The following is a 19,610-nucleotide window of genomic DNA, read 5'->3' as shown; positions in this document are numbered from 1 at the left end:
GATGGATGGATGGTTGCTTGGTTGGATGGTTGGTTGGTTGGATGGATGGTTGGATGGATGATGGATGGATGGATGGATGGATGGTTGGATGGATGGATGGATGGTTGGATGGATGGTTGGATGGATGGATGGATGGTTGGATGGATGGATGGATGGTTGGATGGCAAGAAGCAAGAGGATAAGTACTTCTGGGGCTTAGAATGTACACACAGAACTGAGGAAGACTGGGACCTTCAGGGAGGTTGGTATCCTTAATTTAAATGTAAATCCCTTTGAACATCTTTCTGCCTGGTTCTGTCTACGGTGTTCGGTAAAACCCAAGCCGGGAGTGCGGGATGGCGGCACGTCAAGTGTACACCCCTTTGTTCACGGGTTTCGCTGAGCAGGTGCTCCGTGCCGGGCTTCCGACGGGGTTCCCAGGGTATGTGGCTGGAACACGGCCTCTGCCCTCAAGTTGTCGGCGGTATTCGGGAGGACAGACATTCTGAGCTTATCTCGGGGAAGCTGATACACTTCACAAGTATGTGAACCATGCAACCGAGAATGACCATCCTTGTTCCTGGAACGACAGCTTGGGGCTGCTCAGTTTGGAATCTTTTTTATCACAGATTTGGTCACTGGGCTTTATTACTCTGGTGTTCGGTGTCCCCTAAGCCCATGATCGCTGTAGGGTAAAAGTGTCGGAACCGAGCGACGGCAGAAATCTGCTGTAGGAAAGTTCTACAATGTTCTATCATTCATGCAGCCAAACCCCGTCTAGCTGTCCGGTTGGCTATTTAAAGAATTCTGTTGTTACCCTTCACTAGAATTCCTTCCAGATGCCGTTATCAATCCCGACCGCACAAAATGACCAGAGGTAATTAGCCCACGGGTCCTAAACGCGAAGCCTTGGGGGTGGCTCATTAGTCGTCATTTGGGACGGCCCGTGAGCATCCCTAGCAACGGCTCTGGTCTCCGACGTCCAAACAAAGTAAATTGTACCAGAACACACTTCCCTGAAGGTACGTATCTAAATACACTTGGTCTTTTTTCTTTCTTTTTTTTTTTTTTTTCACTTTTTTTTTCACTTGGTCTTTTTTCCCCCGGTCTATTCACATTACTTCGTAGCGATGGTTTAAACCGGATTGCTGTCTTATGACATCATGTGATTAGATTGGAACTTGACTCTGTAACCTGACCTTTTTCCATTGAAGGGAAGTAACGAAAAGACATTTTCTTGGGGGTGGACAGGACGGGGTGGGAACTAAGCCTTTAAGGCAGGAGTGACCGTCTTTTTTTGTTCGGAAACCACAAGTTTGATTCCGTACAGAGATCTGCTGTCCCGACATTACCTAAATCCAAAAATTATTCGTGGCTTCAAGTTTCTTTCTTTTTTTCTTGGCTGTATGCGTGGTATTTCATGAGGACGGGTCACATGCAGACTGTGCTTTCACGAGGAGATGTGTGATGCCCAGCAACCGGTCTGTCACAACACACTCAGGCTATCACTGTGACACGGAAGACCTTCTCCAAGAAGCCCTTCTGGCATGCAACCTCCTGAACTTGTCAAGTGAAAATATTCACGAGAGTGGCCGCCCACTGATAAGGAGGTCTCAGTGGTTGCTGTCTCCTTCCTCCTCTCTTCCTGCAGAGAGTCCCAGGCCAGCGAGGCTGACCTCGCCGCTCCTTCCCGCCGCCAGAGGCTGCGACTCGCAGTTACGGGCCTGGCCTCAGTGGCTCCTGGAATCGGGGAGCAAAGGGCTCCTTTTGTGACGTTCTGTACGGCCGTCCGTGCTCAGACGATAACACCGATGCTCACGCACCGATTGGGCCGGAACGAATCTTTTTAGAGAAAACCACGCATGTGCCTGTGTCTCCCAGGTATCCATCATCATTCAGCGGCCACTTTCCGAGCCCAGTATCACGAGTGTGCTTGCCTTGACCTCGCAGCTCTCAGGGGAAGCTCCCCGTGCTGATCGCAAACAGGTATCGTGCGTTCGAAATGCACGGACACTGAATTGTGCAGAGGAGGTGACCGTATTTAAAAAAAAAAAAGAAGGGGGGACTCCGATTTTGCCTGTCCTGGGGAAGCAGAACATTTGAAATTGGCACCGTCCAGGGGAATCTAAAAACATCAAAGCGTGCACGGGTCTTTGGGGAAACCACGGCAGCAGCTGGCTGGGAGGGGCCCGGCCGTGCACACCGGCTTCGGGCGCATGACCGCGCCGTCCAGGCTTCCATCACGGCTCCTGCCTTCTGGGCGCCCAGCCAGATGGCCTATATACCTGTGTGGATGAGTCAGAGGGAGCAGGGAGTTGAAACCCAAGTCTCTCCACTCTCCAATCTCTGTGACCTCGGGGTGGGGGACTCGTGTCATCATTCGGAGCTGGGTTTCGACTGTAAAATGGGGAAACAAAGGCCGCCTTAACAAAACGAGGCTCGGGTTGTGAGGGCCAATAGCTGACACACAGGGGACCTAGCGTAGGCCCCTGGGGTTATTAGTCCTCCCCCTCCCCGTTCCGCATGAACGAGTCTGGAAGGCCCAGGACACGTGCTTTCCGTGGCTCCTCGTGGAACGGGAGTCCCAACCACCAGAAATCGACTAACTTCCTTTCCTGGAATAATGATACTTCTCCAGGTCTCTTGGTTCTTCCTCCAAGCTGCTTTCCAGATCTGAGTGTCTTGTGAGGCGTGAATGGCAGCTTATCTCGCTGAGAGTGTGGAATAAACCCTCAGCAGCCTCTGGTGTTAAAGGGCTGACTTATCTCAGGCGGTGGCACAGCGCCTGGCTGGGCTTGCGGCTGTGTCTTTGCGCCCCGACGGCCGCTTAGCGCAGCTGTCAAACACCTCGGGTGCCCCCGGGCGCGCTGCTGCGCAGGCGGTTCCGCTCCTGCCATCTCCCGGGTCGGGGGGCGTTTTCGTCGTTAGCACTGACTACTTAGGAAGCACATGCCAAAAAGGATCTTGTTCTCCCCAGAGAACCATGAAAATGTTCCTTGAGATACAGATACTGCAATCGCCTGTCACATGCCAAAGCTTGTCTCGCTCCGTGAATAAGTGCGTCTCTGAAAGGAGAAAAGCTCCACTCAAAATGTCATTGGGAAGCTGGCTCTTCTAAGAAACTCTTGCTGAAGCTTTTTTTGAGCTGATAGTAATCACAATGATGCTTTGTCTCTTCGGGATTTGATGGATAATATCAATGTATATATTTTTTTCTAAGCGTGGGGCTGTCTCTCGTCCTCTTTTGAGGAAAGAGGATAAGATAACCATTTATCCTCTTGTTATTTTCAAGAGTTGGAGATAGCAGACAGGGTGCTAGTGCTCAGGGAAACAGGCGCCCTTCTCCCAGAACTTCTCCCACGGGCCGTTAAAGCACCGAGGCAAAGATTTCAAATTGTTCTCTCACAGCGAGGCCTTAAACCATCTGGATTTTGTTTTTGCATAAAGAGTGAAGTAGGCAATCGATATTTCCCATAAATGATCCCAACACCACTTCTCAGATCGTCGATCTTTTTCCCACTTGCATGCAAAATGCCAGCCATTATATACCACTTTTTCATATTTGCGAGGCTTTTTCCAGGCTCTTTTCTGTTTCTGATCTACTCCAACAACAACACAACACCACCTGGATTGTTGCTGATTTTTTTTTAAGATTTATTTATTTATTTATTCATGATAGATGTAGAGAGAGAAAGAGAGAGGCAGAGACACAGGAGGAGGGAGAAGTAGGCCCCACGCTGGGAGTCCGACACGGGACTCGATCCTGGGACTCCAGGATCGTGCCCTGGGCCAAAGGCAGGGGCCAAACCGCTGAGCCTCCCAGGGATCCCCATTATTGTTGATTTTTAAAGGGATTTAATATTTGGTAAGAAAAGTCTCTCACTGACTTCTCCGAGAGTGTGTTTGCTCTTCTTAATCCTTTGCTCCTACATTTAAATTTTAGGGCTACCTCTTCAAGTTCTATTAAAAAGTCCTCTTAGGATTGTGATTGAAATTTTATTGATGCTATGCAGTGATTTAGGGAATATTGACACCTTTATTATATCGTCTTCTTAGTCATGATCTTGGAATGTTGCTACGTTTAGATAAGTCTCCTTTCTTGTCCTTCAATAACATTTTTTTTTTTTTTTGCTCCTGGGTACCATGATTTACATGGGTTGAATCATTCATCGTAGAGTTGTGGGAGCCAACACAATATTTTAAAGCCAGTGCTTGCTTCCCAACTCAAGCTATGCTTTTTGTCCAGAAGAGGACCTCCTGTTCTTTTACAGATGCTAGGAATGAATGAGCAGAGCAACAGAAGAGAGCCTCTATGCCTCAACCAGAGTCTGTAAAGTCAACCAACACAAGCGTCGGCAAGGATATGGAGCAACAGAGCACCTCCTGCGGGAAATGCAACAGGGAAAACCATTTGGGAAAACACTTTGGCAGTTAAGGTTACTCGTAGTAGCACCATATGGAAGGGGAAAAAAGAAATGATCCATGTGTCTATCAACAGTGTAATGGACTATATATTTATAAAACCACTAACTATGCAATAGTGGAAGTCAATGAACCATAGCTACATGCACCAACCTACGTGCATCAGAAAACATTGTTAAGCCCAAAAATCAAGTCATACAAGAAAAGGTAGGATGTGATTCAATTTTGTGTATGTTAAAACAGGCAAAAAACTAAACTCTGTATTTTTATGGATTTGTTCATATGTAATAAATTATAAAAGTGTAACAGATTTGTTAGCAGAAAACTCAGTCTAGTAATCACATCTGCTGAGGAGAAGGAAATGAATTGGGAAGGGTTCACTGTAGGGTTTTTCTTTTTTTTTATGATTTTACCCATTTATTTGAGATAGAGAGGGGGGGGAGGGAGAGAGAGAGAGCACAAGCAAGGGGAGGTGGAGCAGGAGAAGCAGGCTCCTCGCTGAACAGGGAGCCCGCTCTGCTCGATCCCAGGACCCTGAGGTCATGACCTGAGCTAAAGGAAGATGCTCAACTGACTGAGCCCCCCAGGCTCCCCTCACGGTAGGTTTTAGAGATAACTGGCCTTCTCCACTTTTAAACCGGGTGGTGGATCCATGGTTATTCCAGTTTTATTATTTTTTCACAAGTTTTATATACTTTACATAAATCCTTTGTGTATATGGTCAAAAGATTTTAGATGAAAAACGAATGTTTTAGATGAGTGGTGTACTATGGTATAAAAACTGATCGTGGTACGCAGTGGGCCTCAGGAAAGGCCCGCCCACTTTAATGATGGATACTTATTTTAAACGGCATTTGTGCTTTTACGATATTACCGTGAGTAATCTAAGGAAGAGAATATTTGAATGTTTGCTGTGACTTATCCAATGACTCAATGACTATTAATTCACTGCTCCGTGCCAAGGAAAGCTCTAGGCACTTCACGATACACTGGTGAACACAACGAGGATGCCTGACACTGTGAAGCCCATGTTCTCGCTAGGGAATAAGGCGTGGGTGACAGCAAAAGAGACAGAAAATCATGCAAGCTACGTGTGCAAGCTACGTTAATCAGTTGCATCTTAAGTTGGGAGGTGACAAGAAGTGCTAGAGCAGGTAAGTAGGTCCCGGCCTGCTGGGCAGGCTGCCGTTGTGAGTAGGGTATTCAGGGCAGGCTTCATTGAGGAGGTTACTTGTGAGCAAAGACGTGGAGGCGGTGAGGGTGACTGTGCAGGGGGTGGCGAGTCAGGCAGAGGAGCTGAAGCAAAGGTCCAAGGGTGGGAAGGGGCATGGGGTGTTTGAGGAATGAGAGAGGCCAGTGGGGCTGGAGTGGAGTTTGCAAGAGGAGTGACTCCAGAGAGGCCAGGGAGGGCCATGAACGCTTCTGGAGGACTTAGCCCTTTGCTCCTAGCGAGGGAGGGACACGCTGTCGTATCAGGATCTAGGCGCCATGCTCAGAATAAACTGCTAGGCGGCGAGGACAGCAAGGGTTAGTGGCCTATTACCACCACCCATGGGTGGCGCGGCACAGACTCCCAGCTTCTGTGCATCTCGGAGACGGCTGGGGGAGGCAAACGGTTGTCTGGCCACTCCACGGTTCCTCTTTCCCAGACCTACACTTCCAGCGAGCAAACATATTAATATATTAATGCTTGTGAGGACTACGGGGCAACATGAAAACCCCTTAGGAGGTGACATAGGCTTGGTGACAGAAAGGAAAAGGCCAAGTTGTGTCCCTGTGTAGGATGGCTGTTAAAAAAAAAAAAAAAAAGAGGAATCCATGAGCTCCCAATTGGTGCAGCTCCTGCTTAGTCTCAGACCTCCTCTACTGTGACTCTCCTTCTCCCCAGACTTCCCTAACCGCCACGACCACAGGCTGTCACTTCAGAGTCTTTGCATAGGCTGTTCCTTCCACCTGCAGTGCTCTTTCCTGCAGGGCCGGCATGGCCAGGTCCCTTGTCTCCCCACCTGGGAGGCCCTCGCCAGCCTCGGCAGTGAAACAGGAAGCCCCCTGCCCTTGGCATTGCTTATCCTCTCACTTTGGTTTGTTTTTTTCCACTGTAGTTATCCCCGCCCACCAGACACTTCATTTTATTTGTAGGTTTGCTCATTGTCTCTCTCTCCTCCCCGCTGGAAAGTAGACTCACAGGTCACGGGTTGGGTCCGTTTCCTCCAGGTTTTGTTTCTGAACGGCACCTGGCGCATAGCAGGTGCGTACACAAAATCTCGAAGGAAAGACTGTGACAAAGGCCTGAATTCTTTAATTTTTTTATTGCTAGCCCAATTATTGGTGGGAGTTCACATGAGAGGCCTTTTCGGCGAGGGAAGGGCCCACATGGAAGGTGAGAGAAGGAAGGAGGTAAGAGACTCTGTAAACCTCAGGCGTGGGCGGGGCTGAGTTGAGGCGACGGGTCCGTGTGTCGCTCCGTGAGAACCAGCTGGCAGACCGGTGAGCCTCAGGTAGGCAGCAACCTAAATGCTGGGGGGTCAGGAGGGGCAAGGGAGCACTTGCCAGCTGAAAATGCGGGCTCTGATACAGGGGTTGATGAGCGACGCCACCGTCGGGGCAGCTTCCGGTCCCAGAGCAGGTGCTGGGGCAGGTGACATCAGAAAGGAGGAGGAGCTGTCTGGCCCACCCCAGGGGCAGAGGCTGGACACGGCGGCAAGATCTGGGCTTGAGATTGAGAGGGCAGCCAGAGAGCAGGCTCTAGCCGCAGGGGATGCAGTAACCGGAGCAGGCCAGCTGGCCTTGTGCTGAGTCGGAAGCGTGTGGAGCTTGCAGAGCTCCGGCTTTGGAACTGTGGGCGACACGAACCTCTCCTGCTGTTCACAGGGCAGCGGTGACATGGAGGCCAGAATATCAAAATATTCCCATCCAGCCTGGTACGTAGCTGCTGCCCAAGCCCTTCCTCCGACGTCCCACCCCCATCTCCCAAGACCCAGAGCTCACTACCTGGAACTCGAGGCCTCTGGGACCCCACTCTGGTGCTCTCTCTTGTGTCCGTTCTGACCTGTGGGGACCTGCTATGTCGCTTCCTGAATATTTGTGTCATCATACCTGGTTTGAGAAGGGACACCTCAAACTCCTGGAAATTCCCTAGTGAGTTTGGCAAGAGCAGCGTCGTGCTTCTGACATGGAGTCCAAGGTGCAAGCGGTTCCAAAAGCCTGGAGTCACGTCTGAAGACCTCCCAACTTCACTGGCCTTTGGTCATCGGGGGAATCTGGTTGGTTACATTTTACTCAGGATCTGTTCAGTCCTAACAGGGAACAGCAGACTTCACCCTGGGGCAGTGGGGGCAGGGGGACAATGGATCCAACCTCCGCTGGATCACGGACCCCTTTGAGAATCTAATGGGGTTCAGCAGATCCCTTAGGTATTAGAATGCATCTTAAAAGTTGACCCCAAAATTCATAAAGCAGAGACTTTGGAGCTTTTTGAAGTCGGGATTGAAAAGCATGATGTGTAGTTAATATTTTGCTTTCCACCCCAAGGGGGTTCACTTAAAATATCTAGACATGCTTTTTTTTTTTTTTCATCTTTGGCTCAGCAGCATGGTCCTCTTCCATCCACTCTAAGTGAATTATAACACGCTCCAAACGAGCAGAATCCAAAACCATGAGATCAGTGCAAAGGAGTAGAATAGATCGTGTCCAGAGGATCAAGACTCCGAAAGGAATGCGGGGATACCTGGACCTTTTAAAGTCCGATGAGGGTCCTCAGGAAAAGCTTCTGGGTAAAATCACGGGGATGGAGAGTCTGCAGCTAAAATGGAAGGTACCCCAGTCCTGGAAGAGGGTGGAGGCCGTGGGCCTCTCCCAGGCGTGTGGAGGCCAGTCTCCTTCCTCGCCCGCCCCGCCATGGGTGTGGCCTGAGGACCCTGCCTCTCCAGGGGTCGTCGGCCATGAGCTCTGGCGAGTGACAATTTCCCATTTTATCTTTAATCAGCCAGAAATGTAAACATTTGTGATGCAGAACAGTCTAAATATCCCACCGCCCCGGTTGCGCTAACACTGAGCCAGGGGGCCGGGGGGCCGGGGGGCTGGTGAAACCGCAGGTGCCCGTCTTTCCGCCTGGACTGCAAAGGGCTGGAGCTCAGCAAGGCCGATGCCTGTGTCTGGGGCCCTCAGTGCCGCCACTTAGCCCGCCGTCCTGCGGCGGAGACCCGCGCCCGCCTGCCAGGCAGAGTTTCGGAGCGTGCGCTGACATCTGTGTGTGCGCGAAGAGAAACGGGCGCTCGCTTTGATGCCAGGGCCCCGCTGGTGCGCTGTCGGGGCCACACGGCAAGGCCCGCCCGCGGGATGGCTGGGACTCCTCGCCCGGGACCTGTTGGGATATCCTCTATTTCCCACCTACACCCGGCTTCTTAACGCAGGAGCACGACCATCAGCCAAGAACGACTTTGAATCAAACCAACCACCAAGCAGGTGGACAGTTTTGAGGAGAGACTCTTCCTCTGAGCACGAGTCGTCCCGCGGCAGTTGAGGAACCTGCCGTAACCTTGCATCTCTGGGGGGAGGAAAGGATCCGAAGACGGCTCCGGAGGGAGCCTGCAGGGAAGGAGATAGCGGAGACCCTGGAGCTGGCCCACTCGGGGTAAACGTCGGAAACTGTGGCTCAGAGCTGAGGGCACTCCGGGGTGCCGAGCCCTCGGGCTGCTTCTGAGCACCGGGCCAGGCACCTGCCACCTGCAGGAAGCACCCTGGCAGGGTTGGCGGGCGCGAGCGTCCCTGGGGGCAGCTGCAGCCCACACTCACCTGCCTGCGCTCACCTGTCCACCCTCACCTGCCCGCGCTCACCTGCCCGCACTCACCTGCCCGCTATGCCCCACCGCCCGGGGTAGAAATCGAGATGGGCCTGATGGGTCTTTTGCTACACCAGGTGCACGGCTGATTGTACCCCGGTTTCCTCAGACGAAGCCACCTGGCATTTTTCATCTGCCGGGGATGTCGTTTGCCCGACTTTTACTTGGAGCCATCGACAGCTTGGATGTGACCCCGAAGGTGGATTTGGCAGGGACGTTGCCGCCCTAGTAATTCACGGCTCTGGGATGCAGCAAGCTCCCCATGCAGCGCAGGTGGCTGCCTCCTGGCTGCGTGCACAGGGGTGGGGGTGGGTGGGTTTGGGGGCGAGGCGGGGACCTGGGCTTCCTGCCCCTCTGTCCTGGCTCCAGGCTTGGGGAGCGCTGGTTTCGAAGTCTGATTGTTCTTCCCTTTTCGCAGGAGTCGGAACGCTGAGTTTCAAATCCCGACTCTGTCGCCTTGTACCTCGGTGGCCTCCGGCAAGTTATGGGATCTTAGTGACCCGTCCGTGCCATGGGCACGGTAACAGGGCTGTGAGGGGGCGCACATGTGGTGATGTACGTAAGGCACTCGGCACAATGCCTGTTTATAGGAAAGCACCTGATAAATTGTAGTTGCTATTATAATTAAACACTCACCCTATTTTTCAAAAGCCACTTAAGCCAGATCAAATCTGTTATGGAAAAGGCCCTCGACCACGAGGTTTATACTTCCTTGTTTCTAAAAATGTAAGCTTCTAGAAATCCGTGTGAATTCATTTAGACCTATTAGCTTAACGCGGAGATGCTGGATACTCGGCCTTTCTTCAGAAACGTTGACGTGAAGCTGGAAGCCCCATCACTTGAATTAATCCGTGGTGCCGTTGACGTGGATCGCGCTGGTTCTCGGTATCTCTTCCATGCATGTGTGAAAGCGAACCACATAAAAGCAGAACTTAGGCATTCCTGCCAAAAGGAAGTGAATTGAAAGGAAGAGAAGCAGAGCTTCCACAAGGAGAAAATTGTCCTATCTCTTAGCCAGTGTCAGAATGTGGACATGTTTATAAAATGCTCATTAAAAGAAAAAAGGATCGCAAGATAGAAACAAAATCTGGTGCACAAGTTTACACTAGAGAGATAAGAAAGGCTAGGCCCCTACAGGGGATTTTGTTATCCAATTACTGCAACCTGACTTTTGGTGGGGCGGGCGGTGGGGGGGGGGGGAGTGTGGAGAGGAAGGGAGGTAGGGGGAGGGAGAGAGAGGGGAAGAGTTTCCAAACTTGTCTCCAGTGACACGAGACATTAACGCTCCACCAGATAAAACTGCCACTTAGAGCCCAGGAGAGCTAAACCTTCCAGGGCTGGCCTGGGGGCTTGAGCAGAGTCATGGGTTCTCTGGCCCTGCAGCTGTGCACGGTCTTCGGCCTGGTGGCTCACTCGGTTTCTGGCAGCCCCATCATGAGCCTGGAGCAGTCGCCTCTGGAAGAAAACATGCCCCTCTTCGACGATGTCTTCTCAGAGCAAGATGCTGTCGACTTCAACACGTTGCTGCAGAGCATGAAGAATGAGTTTCTCAAGACGCTGAACTTATCCGACATCCCCCTGCAGGACTCAGCCAAGGTGGACCCACCGGAGTACATGCTGGAACTCTACAACAAATTTGCAACGGATCGGACCTCCATGCCCTCGGCCAACATCATTAGGAGTTTCGAGAACGAAGGTAAGTTTACCTGTTATTGATGGAATTTGGCTCGGAATTTTTTTTTTCTTCCCCCGAGAGCAGCATTAAGTAAATTCATAATGCGTGGGAGTAATACAGCTAAGGGTGAGTGCATCTGTGTGTGTGTGGGGGGGTCTGTATGCAAAGATGCTCAGAAACAACGCATCTTTTGTTTTTACACCGTTTTCATGGTCGTTTCCCAAATGTTATTAAAAGGTACCCAAGAGGGCAGCCCGGGTGGCTCAGCGGTTTAGCGCCGCCTTCGGCCCGGGGCGTGATCCCCAGGTCCTGGAATCGAGTCCCACATCAGGCTCCCTGCATGGAGCCTGCTTCTCCCTCTGCCTGGGTCTCTGCCTCTCTCTCTCTCTCTGTGTCTCTCATGAATAAATAAATAAAATCTTTAAAAAAAATTTAAAAAAAGGTACCAAAGAATGTCTTTTAACCAAAAGCTGTAAAGCATCTACCATCCTGACCTCATAACCGGACCTTTAAAATTTTTAAATTTGAACAGCAAGTAATGCAAAAAATTAGTGCTGCTGTACTACTCTACCTTTGTCCGGCATTTTCCAGGTAGGTCTCGGTTTCCGTTTGTCTTTTAATTGGCCGAAAAGATTGTCAGCTTCTACTTAGAGTGAAAATAGGTGAGAACTAAAAAGTCCAGACTTGTGCCTCACTCAAGCTTTGATTGTATTTCCATTTTCTGGCCTTATTTAAGAGCTATTCAGACAGGATGAAAACGTCTATTTCAGAGGTTCTCCCTAAAGTTTTGTTGTGTTGTGTGACGTGGACGTCCTTGAATCGCTGTTTATAATGTCCAGGAAGTTTGCACGGCCCAGTTAATGATGCCCCTTACTTCAGTCTTCATGAATAGCAACGTGCAAGCCTTAAATATCAGCAGGAAAGCTAGGTTAGCCCCCCTCCGCCAGCTTTTATTCAGTGACTAAATGGCCTGACGTAGCAAGTTAATCCTTTATCTAATACGGTGCCAGTAGGCAAAAATACATTTTTTTCCCCTAGTGTGCGTGGTAAAAGATCTGGGTCCAAAGAAATGAATTCTTTAATATTTACCGTTGTCATTGACCACATACAAAAGAGGGTTTGGGTTGATGTTGATCAGCAGATCCTAAAAGCAGAAAGGTGCTAGCAAAGAAATGGCTTAGGATTTGGAATTTTGAGACGGGCTTGATTCAGCAGTTGTGGATATTTTAGCTTGATTTCTCTGAACCTCAGTTTTCTCATCCGTGAGTTGGGGGTAATAAGCGCACGTAACACAGCTGAGCGATCTCCAAGAGGGTATGGGTAAGAAAGCACTGCATTTGCTGTGAACCGGGGACACACGTTAGATATTACTCAGGAATTCCTTCAGTTCTAGGCGTTGGAGGACATGTGCGGTGGGGATGGCTCAGTCTCGGAGATACCGTTTGCCTTGACAATTTAGATAACTGGCCCAATGGTAGATAGTCAGGACACGTTGGGACGCTTCCTAATAACCTTTAGTCATGTAATGGAAATGGCAAGAGTGAGATTGCAGATTCCTCTTGCGGGTGAGCCTGCGCTGGAGAGGAGTGGCCTGCCTCCAGGAGCCCTCCTGGCGTTTCTGAGCCCCGCGCCCCGCCCCGGGGGCCCGGCTCAGGGTGCGGGTGGGACAACATTCGCACGCCCTGGGACAACAGGAGATTTTCAGGTTCCGCATCTCCGGTGGAGGGTTTCGTGACCGAGGTCAGGCAGTGCAGTTTCCGGAGCGTCTTACTCCTGGAGAGCAGCGGAAGCAGGAGCGGATCCCTCTGCGGACAGCCCGCTGCCCGCACCCCTGCCAGCCTGCTGCTGGGATGCGGGTCCCGCCCTGGGCGGTGGCCCTGGTGGCTCTTACGGTCTCTCTTTTGGCCCCTTTGGGTCTGCACAGTGCAGCTGCCTGGGAGACAAAGACCGGCCCCGCCCGGCCCCATCCCCCAAAGCCAAACCAGAAAAAAAAAAAAAAAAAACCTTCCCCAAATGTACTAGTCAGGGGGAAACAAGTGCATTTCTAAGGTAGAAAAAGCACGAGTTGAATTCCTCCTACGGCTGACCTCACTTTGTCATCTTGGGGAAGTCGGTCCTCGGCACTGACCCCCGATTTCTTCTGGTGTAAAAATGAACACGACGGAAATGAATGGTCATTGTAAGAACTAAATAAAACAGGGCTTGCAAAACACTGGCCCGTTTAAATATGTTCAACTAACATCCGTTCCCCTGCCTAGAATGCGACACCTCCATCCAGTGCTTTGTTTTTTGTTTGTTTTTGAGGATTTTATTTATTCATTCGTGAGAGACCCAGAGACAGAGAGAGGCAGAGACATAGGCGGAGGGAGGAGAAAGCTCCATGCAGGGAGCCCGAAGGGGACTCGATCCCAGGACCCCGGGGTCACGCCCTGACGTGAAGGCAGATGCTCAACCGCTGAGCCACCAGGGTGCCCCTCTGTCTACTACTTTGTATACTTGCACGTGCCCAGTGAGCTTATTTTTTCAACAGCTTTACTGAAGTGCAATTGACCTGCGATAAACTGTACATATTTGAGGTGTATAATCATCAGGTTTTGACAGTGGTAGACACCCGAAGAAACCGTTGCCACAGTCAAGATGGTAAAGATATTCATCACGATGAAAAATGTTCCTGTTCTCCTTTCCCCTGTTCTGTTCTCCTAATCCCTTCCCCCCACTACCATGAGCTTTTTATTCTGTACTTTTCTCATGGATGGAGCAACCAGTCTACTCCATTTGTGGTCTTCCCATGCTCCCCATCCAAGGAGAGTCAAGTCTCTCCATTCTTATAAGAGGGGAACAGCTCCCAAGATCCTTGATGTGTCAAGGACCCATGGATGCCCATGGGAAAATAGTAAAACAGTTTATCAAACAGATAAATCAGTTTGATCTGATGTCCAGAACCATCAACTAGTCAATATTTTAAAAGCATTGCCTCAATTTAAGACATCGTGGTAGCCTGGAGGCCTAGAAGGGAGTTTAAGCTGTGCGACCTCCCAGCATGATGACTATCTGGTTGGGGAGAGCCACTCATAAAAAGGAAACTGAAGGGCAGTCCAGGTGGCTCAGCAGTTTGGTCCCTGCCTTCGGCCCAGGGTGTGATCCTGGAGACCCGGGATCGAGTCCCGAATCGGGTTCCCTGAGTGGAGCCTGCTTCTCCCTCTACCTGTGTCTCTGCCTCTCTCTCTCTCTGTCTCTCATGAATAAATAAATAAAATCTTAAAAAAAAAAAGGAAACTGAAATGTAAAGGATGTAAATGGTAAAGCTCAAAGGAGAGAGAGAAAGTATTCGAATCACGAAATCTACTCCTGAAACCAATATTACACCGTATGTTCACTAAGTAGAATTTAAAGAAAAACTTTAAAAAAAAGGGGGTGGTGGTGGTGGTGGTAAATGCTCAAGTGACCCAGAAGACAGTGAACTTCTAGATGGAGAGGTGAAGGAAGGAAAATCCCACAAGGAGGGGACACAGCTAGAAAGGTGGAGGCGAGGGGAGAAGGCTTTCCAGGAGCCAGAAGCACGTCTCCAAACGTGCGGCGCACAGCAAGGCACAGGAGTGTTTTGGCAAATGGTGAAGATATCAGTCTGCTTCAAAGAGGAGGGCTTATAGTTTCTTTAAATCTTTCAACAAACCTCAAGTGTTCAATTACAATGTTCCATGGGCTGTAGGGGAATGAATGGGAACTATGACTCGATCAAGAGGCGAAGGCCTGGTTCTGGCTGGTTTTAAGAGTCTTGCTGGAGAGTTTAAATCCATCTCATTGACCCATATTTCCCACTGGCAGTGTACGAGATGATTTCAAGTGGTACCCTTCCCAGAGAACGCTGTGAATCCTGTGAAATTATTATATTTTTTTTCACTAAGGTGGATCGGATAAAAGAATCCACGTGACCATCACCTCGGTCTCCTCATTTCATGAATGTGGTTGCTTAGGACAGGCCTAAAAGAGAGATCATGTCTAAAAATCATCTTACAAAGTTAAAGAAAAATATTAAGAATATGGTCTGAAACAGGGCTCTGCTGTCATGGAACCCTTTGATGGATGACAGATGCCTCCAGGGGCATTTTGGAGTCCTGTGTTACCTGGGACAAGTGTACAGGAGCGTTGGGCTCCTACAAAATTCTCAGATAGGAAGTCAACATGATAATATTTGGAGGTGTGCTGCTTCTTCTTTTTTAAAGATTTTTATTCACTCGTTCATGAAAGACACAGAGAGAGAGAGAGAGGCAGAGACACAGGCAGAGGAGAAGCAGGCTCCATGCCGGGAGACCCATGTGGGACTTGATCCTAGGACTCTGGGATCGTGCCCTGAGCCAAAGGCAGATGCTCAACTGCTGAGCTACCCAGGTGCCCTGGAGGTGTGCTTCTGAGACTGAAGGAACTTTCACAATTTATTTCATAAACATTCGGAGGGATTCTTATGCGCCAAACTCCATGCGGGTCACTAAGGGTACGAGACTGAAGCAACCCATCGGTCCCAAGGTTCAGTTTCTCCCATTCCTCCTGTTGAAGACCACACCCCCCAAATTCAAGCACCGCGACCCCCCCCCCCTTGGTTTATGGCTATCTTGTCGACCTCATTAGACTTCGGTGTCTAGAGCAGCAGTCAGCAAACCCTTTCTGTAAAGGGCCAGATAGCAAATATTTTAGGTTTCGCGGACCATGTGTTCTTACAACTCTGACATTGCAGGGCAGCAGTAGCCACTGATGACACCGAGATAAATGGGCCAGGCTGTGTTCTCCTGATCCTTTATTTCCAGAAATAGGTGGCAGGCCCAACCCAGCCCATGGGCTAGAGTTTGCCAACCCCTGATTAGCCTGGAGGTCTTTTAGGGAGCCCAAAGCTCAGCCCACCCTGTGGGGAATCTTCACCCATTACAAATGCAAATATGAAAAGCCATCAAGTGCTCCTCCCTGAAAAGTTTCAAAAAAAAAAAAAAACAAAAAAAACCCAAAAACCACCACTCCATGTCCCATTTGATGTCTCTTCCCTGTTTAGGATAATTAGGGGCTTGCCTGCCGGGTCTCCAGGGTCCCTCCCATCTTTGTAATTCAGTGGCTGATAAACCATGCAAGCAAGGCTGGGAGAGTGTCCTCCCATTCATTAGGGAGCCACTTTCCATCCCACTCTTGGCAGCCTGAGTCAGTTTAGGCTTCTACCATTGACCTTTCAGTGCTTTCTGTTGGAAAATGCTAACATTGTGTTTGTTTTCATCGATTGTCCCCCCCATCCCGCCCCATTTCTCTGTATCAAGCTTCCCCCACAGACAGGCCCTCTGAACGCATAAAGAAGCGTCTGTTTTTTCCCCGTGACACACTACAAATCTGATTTTTGTCTTTTCTTTCTTTTTTTTTTTTTAGATCTGTTTTCCCAGCCAGCCAGTTTTAACGGGCTCCGAAAGTACCCTCTCCTCTTCAACGTGTCCATCCCTCATCATGAAAAGGTTATCATGGCTGAGCTCAGGTTGTACACACTGGTGCAAAGAGACCGCCTGATATATGATGGAGTAGATCGCAAGATTACCATTTTTGAGGTACTAGAGAGCAGAGGGGACACTGAGGGCGAAAGGAGCATGCTGGTCTTGGTGTCGGGAGAGATCTACGGAACCAACAATGAGTGGGAGACTTTTGACGTCACCGATGCCATCAGGCGTTGGCAAAGGTCGGGCTCATCCACTCACCAGCTGGAGGTCCACATCGAGAGCAGACACGACGGAACCGAAGATGCCGGCAGGGGACACCTGGAAATAGACACCAGTGCCCAAAATAAGCACATCCCTTTGCTCGTCGTGTTTTCTGACGACCAAAGCAGCGGGAAGGAGCGGAAGGAGGAAGTGAATGAGATGATCGCCCATGAGCAACTTCTGGAGGTCAACAACCTGGGCCTGGAAGGCTATTCCAGTGGGCCGGGAGAAGCAGCCCTGCTGCAGATGAGGTCAAACATCATCTACGATTCTACTGCCCGCATCAGAAGGAACGCTAAGGGAAACTACTGCAAGAGGACCCCGCTCTACATCGACTTCAAAGAGATAGGCTGGGACTCTTGGATCATCGCCCCCCCCGGATACGAAGCCTACGAATGCCGTGGGGTTTGCAACTACCCCCTGGCAGAGCACCTCACACCCACAAAGCACGCGATCATCCAGGCCTTGGTCCACCTCAAGAATCCCCCAAAGGCTTCCAAGGCCTGCTGTGTGCCCACCAAGCTAGAGCCCATCTCCATCCTCTATTTAGACAAGGGCGTCGTCACCTACAAGTTCAAATACGAAGGCATGGCAGTGTCCGAATGCGGCTGTAGATAGAAGAGGAGTCCCGTGCTTATTTAACGACTGTAAATGTGTATATTTTGTGCTCCTATTTAATGAGATTATTTAATAAGAGTGTACAGATCACAGAGGCTGGCTGCCTTAGGGAAGTGGGCAAATCAGTTTGTTGTAATGTTGAAATGCGTATTTTGCTAATTCAGTCTCGTCCCTTCCAATCCGTTTTTCTCTGGACTTGCCGTTTGCTGGCATTGCCACTTCCGGCAGCGAGTGGCAAGCCCCGCTCACTGTCTAACCCGAGCTAGAGTGTCAGATGGTAGGTGTTTGTGTATGTATATGTGTATATAGGCCAACTCATAGAACTCTTCTGGTTCCATAAAGGTAGATTATACTCACACGTGTGCACGACTCCATGAAATGTGTATATATTAAAAACCAATGGTACGTTTCCAGTCAACTCTTCTCTGAGTAGGATCTGTCTCAAGATAATTAGCACCCAGGGTTCGAGCATCCTGGGATCAGTCCTAGGAATTCCTAAATGCTACTGGAGGCGGAGGCGTCGCTTTTATGGGTTGCGTTTTCCCTGGTGCTCAGAGCCACAGGACCAGGTAAAGGGCACTCGCTGCCTGTTTGAGGGGAGAGTGATCTGATGTGGAAACCAGGTGGTTTCCAGAGGCAGCGGCCTCAAGCTACACTAGCAAAGGAGGAGCCCCCGGAGCACCGCTGCGCTCTAGAGGGCAGCACCCGGTCAAGAAAAGGCGACCGAGGAGCCTGCAGGACGTTCCTGAGAGAACAGGACCGCAAGGCCCAGCCCGGCCGCGTGTGTTGGACTGTCGGGAGCGGAGGGCAGAGGAGGGGGGGGGCGCTCGTGGGAGAGGAGACCAAGGGATGTAGATGCTCTCCTAGGATGTGTCTGTAAAATTATCAGCAGTTTTAACTGGAGAATTAAAGCTTTTGGACAAAATAAAATCACCCAAGACCAAGAGGAGGAAAATCAGAAGGGCTCTTGTCTGTTGGACTCCTCTTCATATTTTGCCTCGATTTTTCCTAGTCCTCCCTTGCCTCTGCGCCTCTGCTTTTGCTCTTTCTCTTTTTGCCCCCAGCGCCTCGGGTCCTTCTCTCATTCCCATGTCCGCCCCTGCCCCTGTCTCCACCGGTCCTCAGTGCCCTTGCTGTGGGTTGGAAGGGGACATTCGAAACCACGCGCTGTCGGGGAGAGTGAAGTTAGCCCTCTGATCTCGAGATTTCCTCCCAGTATGTCATTTGATTTTGTGCTTCTTCTTTTTTTTTTTTTTTAAGATTTTATTTATTTATTCCTGAGAGACAGAGAGAGAGAGAGGGGCAGAGACACAGGCAGAGGGAGAAGCAGGCTCCAGGCAGGGAGCCCGACGTGGGACTCGATCCCGTGTCTCCAGGATCACGTCCTGGGCTGAAGGCGGTGCTAAACCCCTGCGCCCCACAGGCCGCCCTTGATTTTGTTCTAATAATGTTCTTCACTAAAGGTTTTATCCAAGAAGAATAGTTAAGTGTAAGGAAAAGGAAAGCAGGGTCCAACAGGATAATTCTAAACAAGCGAACTCATCAACAGGGCAGGTGACTCAATGGCTAAGGCTGGAATCTGCAGTCGGGGTTGTAGAAACCCTACGCCCCCCCCCCCCCCCCCCCGTTCTGCAGTCTTCCCAGTTCGGAACTGGCTCGGACAAGGGGCTGGGCTGCTGTCCTGATGGGGGTGGTCCCCTAGGGTTGCCAGCACCGCGGGTGGGATGGACACGACCTCGGGGCCCAGCGCCGGCCCATGTGCAGGAGGTGGGTGCTTGCGGGGCACCCAGCGCCATGTGGCCCTGACCCATGCGGACCCCTCCGGGCATCCACGCTGATGCCTCGCGCTTCTCCAAATGGGTCTTCAGCACGTGGGCCCCCACTCGCCCGCCGAATGCCTCCTGGTGAAGCCTTGCTTGTGTGCGTGAGTCCCAGCCACAGCCTCCCTTTCACCAGCCTCCGGGGCCAGCAGCCCATATGGCGCCAGGAACCAGAGGTGCGGGGAGCTGCTCTGCCGGACATTTTGCCCAATTTGGACAACCTCTCTGCGCGTCCACCGCCCACCCGAGTCCAGAGGGCAGGTCCTGGGAATTCCCTGCCTCCAAAAGGTGGCGTTTTGACCATCGCGGGCACGACGCAGTGAGGGACGCTTGAGGTGCCCCTTGGCTCAGAATCGTCTGTGTGCGAGAGGGCGTCCTGGAGGCTGGCGTGCGGACGTGCCTGAGTGTGCATGTGCCTGTGTGTGCGTGTGTCTGTGTGCATAGCCGGCTGGGACAGCCCCCTCGGGGCCCTGCACGAGCTGGGGCGCGTCCTTGACGTCCGCGGGACGCCCCGTCTGCATTTACCTGA

At 50.8% G+C, this 19,610-nt stretch overlaps 1 protein-coding gene across 1 annotated transcript; it reads left to right on the top strand.

Annotated features, from left to right (window-relative positions):
- Positions 1-10,604: 10,604 nt before the first annotated feature.
- On the top strand, positions 10,605-17,996 carry BMP10 (bone morphogenetic protein 10). The gene is made up of 2 exons (XM_055329197.1): positions 10,605-10,938; positions 16,321-17,996. Exons 1-2 carry the CDS (start codon positions 10,605-10,607, stop codon positions 17,259-17,261), a joined length of 1,275 nt encoding a protein of 424 aa, XP_055185172.1. The 3' UTR covers positions 17,262-17,996.
- Positions 17,997-19,610: the final 1,614 nt, after the last annotated feature.

The sequence above is a fragment of the Nyctereutes procyonoides genome, unplaced genomic scaffold, assembly GCF_905146905.1.
Source record: "Nyctereutes procyonoides isolate TBG_1078 unplaced genomic scaffold, NYPRO_anot_genome, whole genome shotgun sequence".
NCBI classification, from domain to species: Eukaryota; Metazoa; Chordata; class Mammalia; order Carnivora; family Canidae; genus Nyctereutes; species Nyctereutes procyonoides.
This window is presented reverse-complemented; position numbering and strand designations above follow the sequence as displayed.

Coding starts and splice junctions, on each gene's coding strand:
- BMP10 (XM_055329197.1), top strand. CDS start 10,605: ATGGGTTCTCTGGCCCTGCAGCTGTGCACGGTCTTCGGCCTGGTGGCT. Junction 10,939..16,320: donor TAGGAGTTTCGAGAACGAAG/GTAAGTTTACCT, acceptor TTTTTTTTTTAG/ATCTGTTTTCCCAGCCAGCC.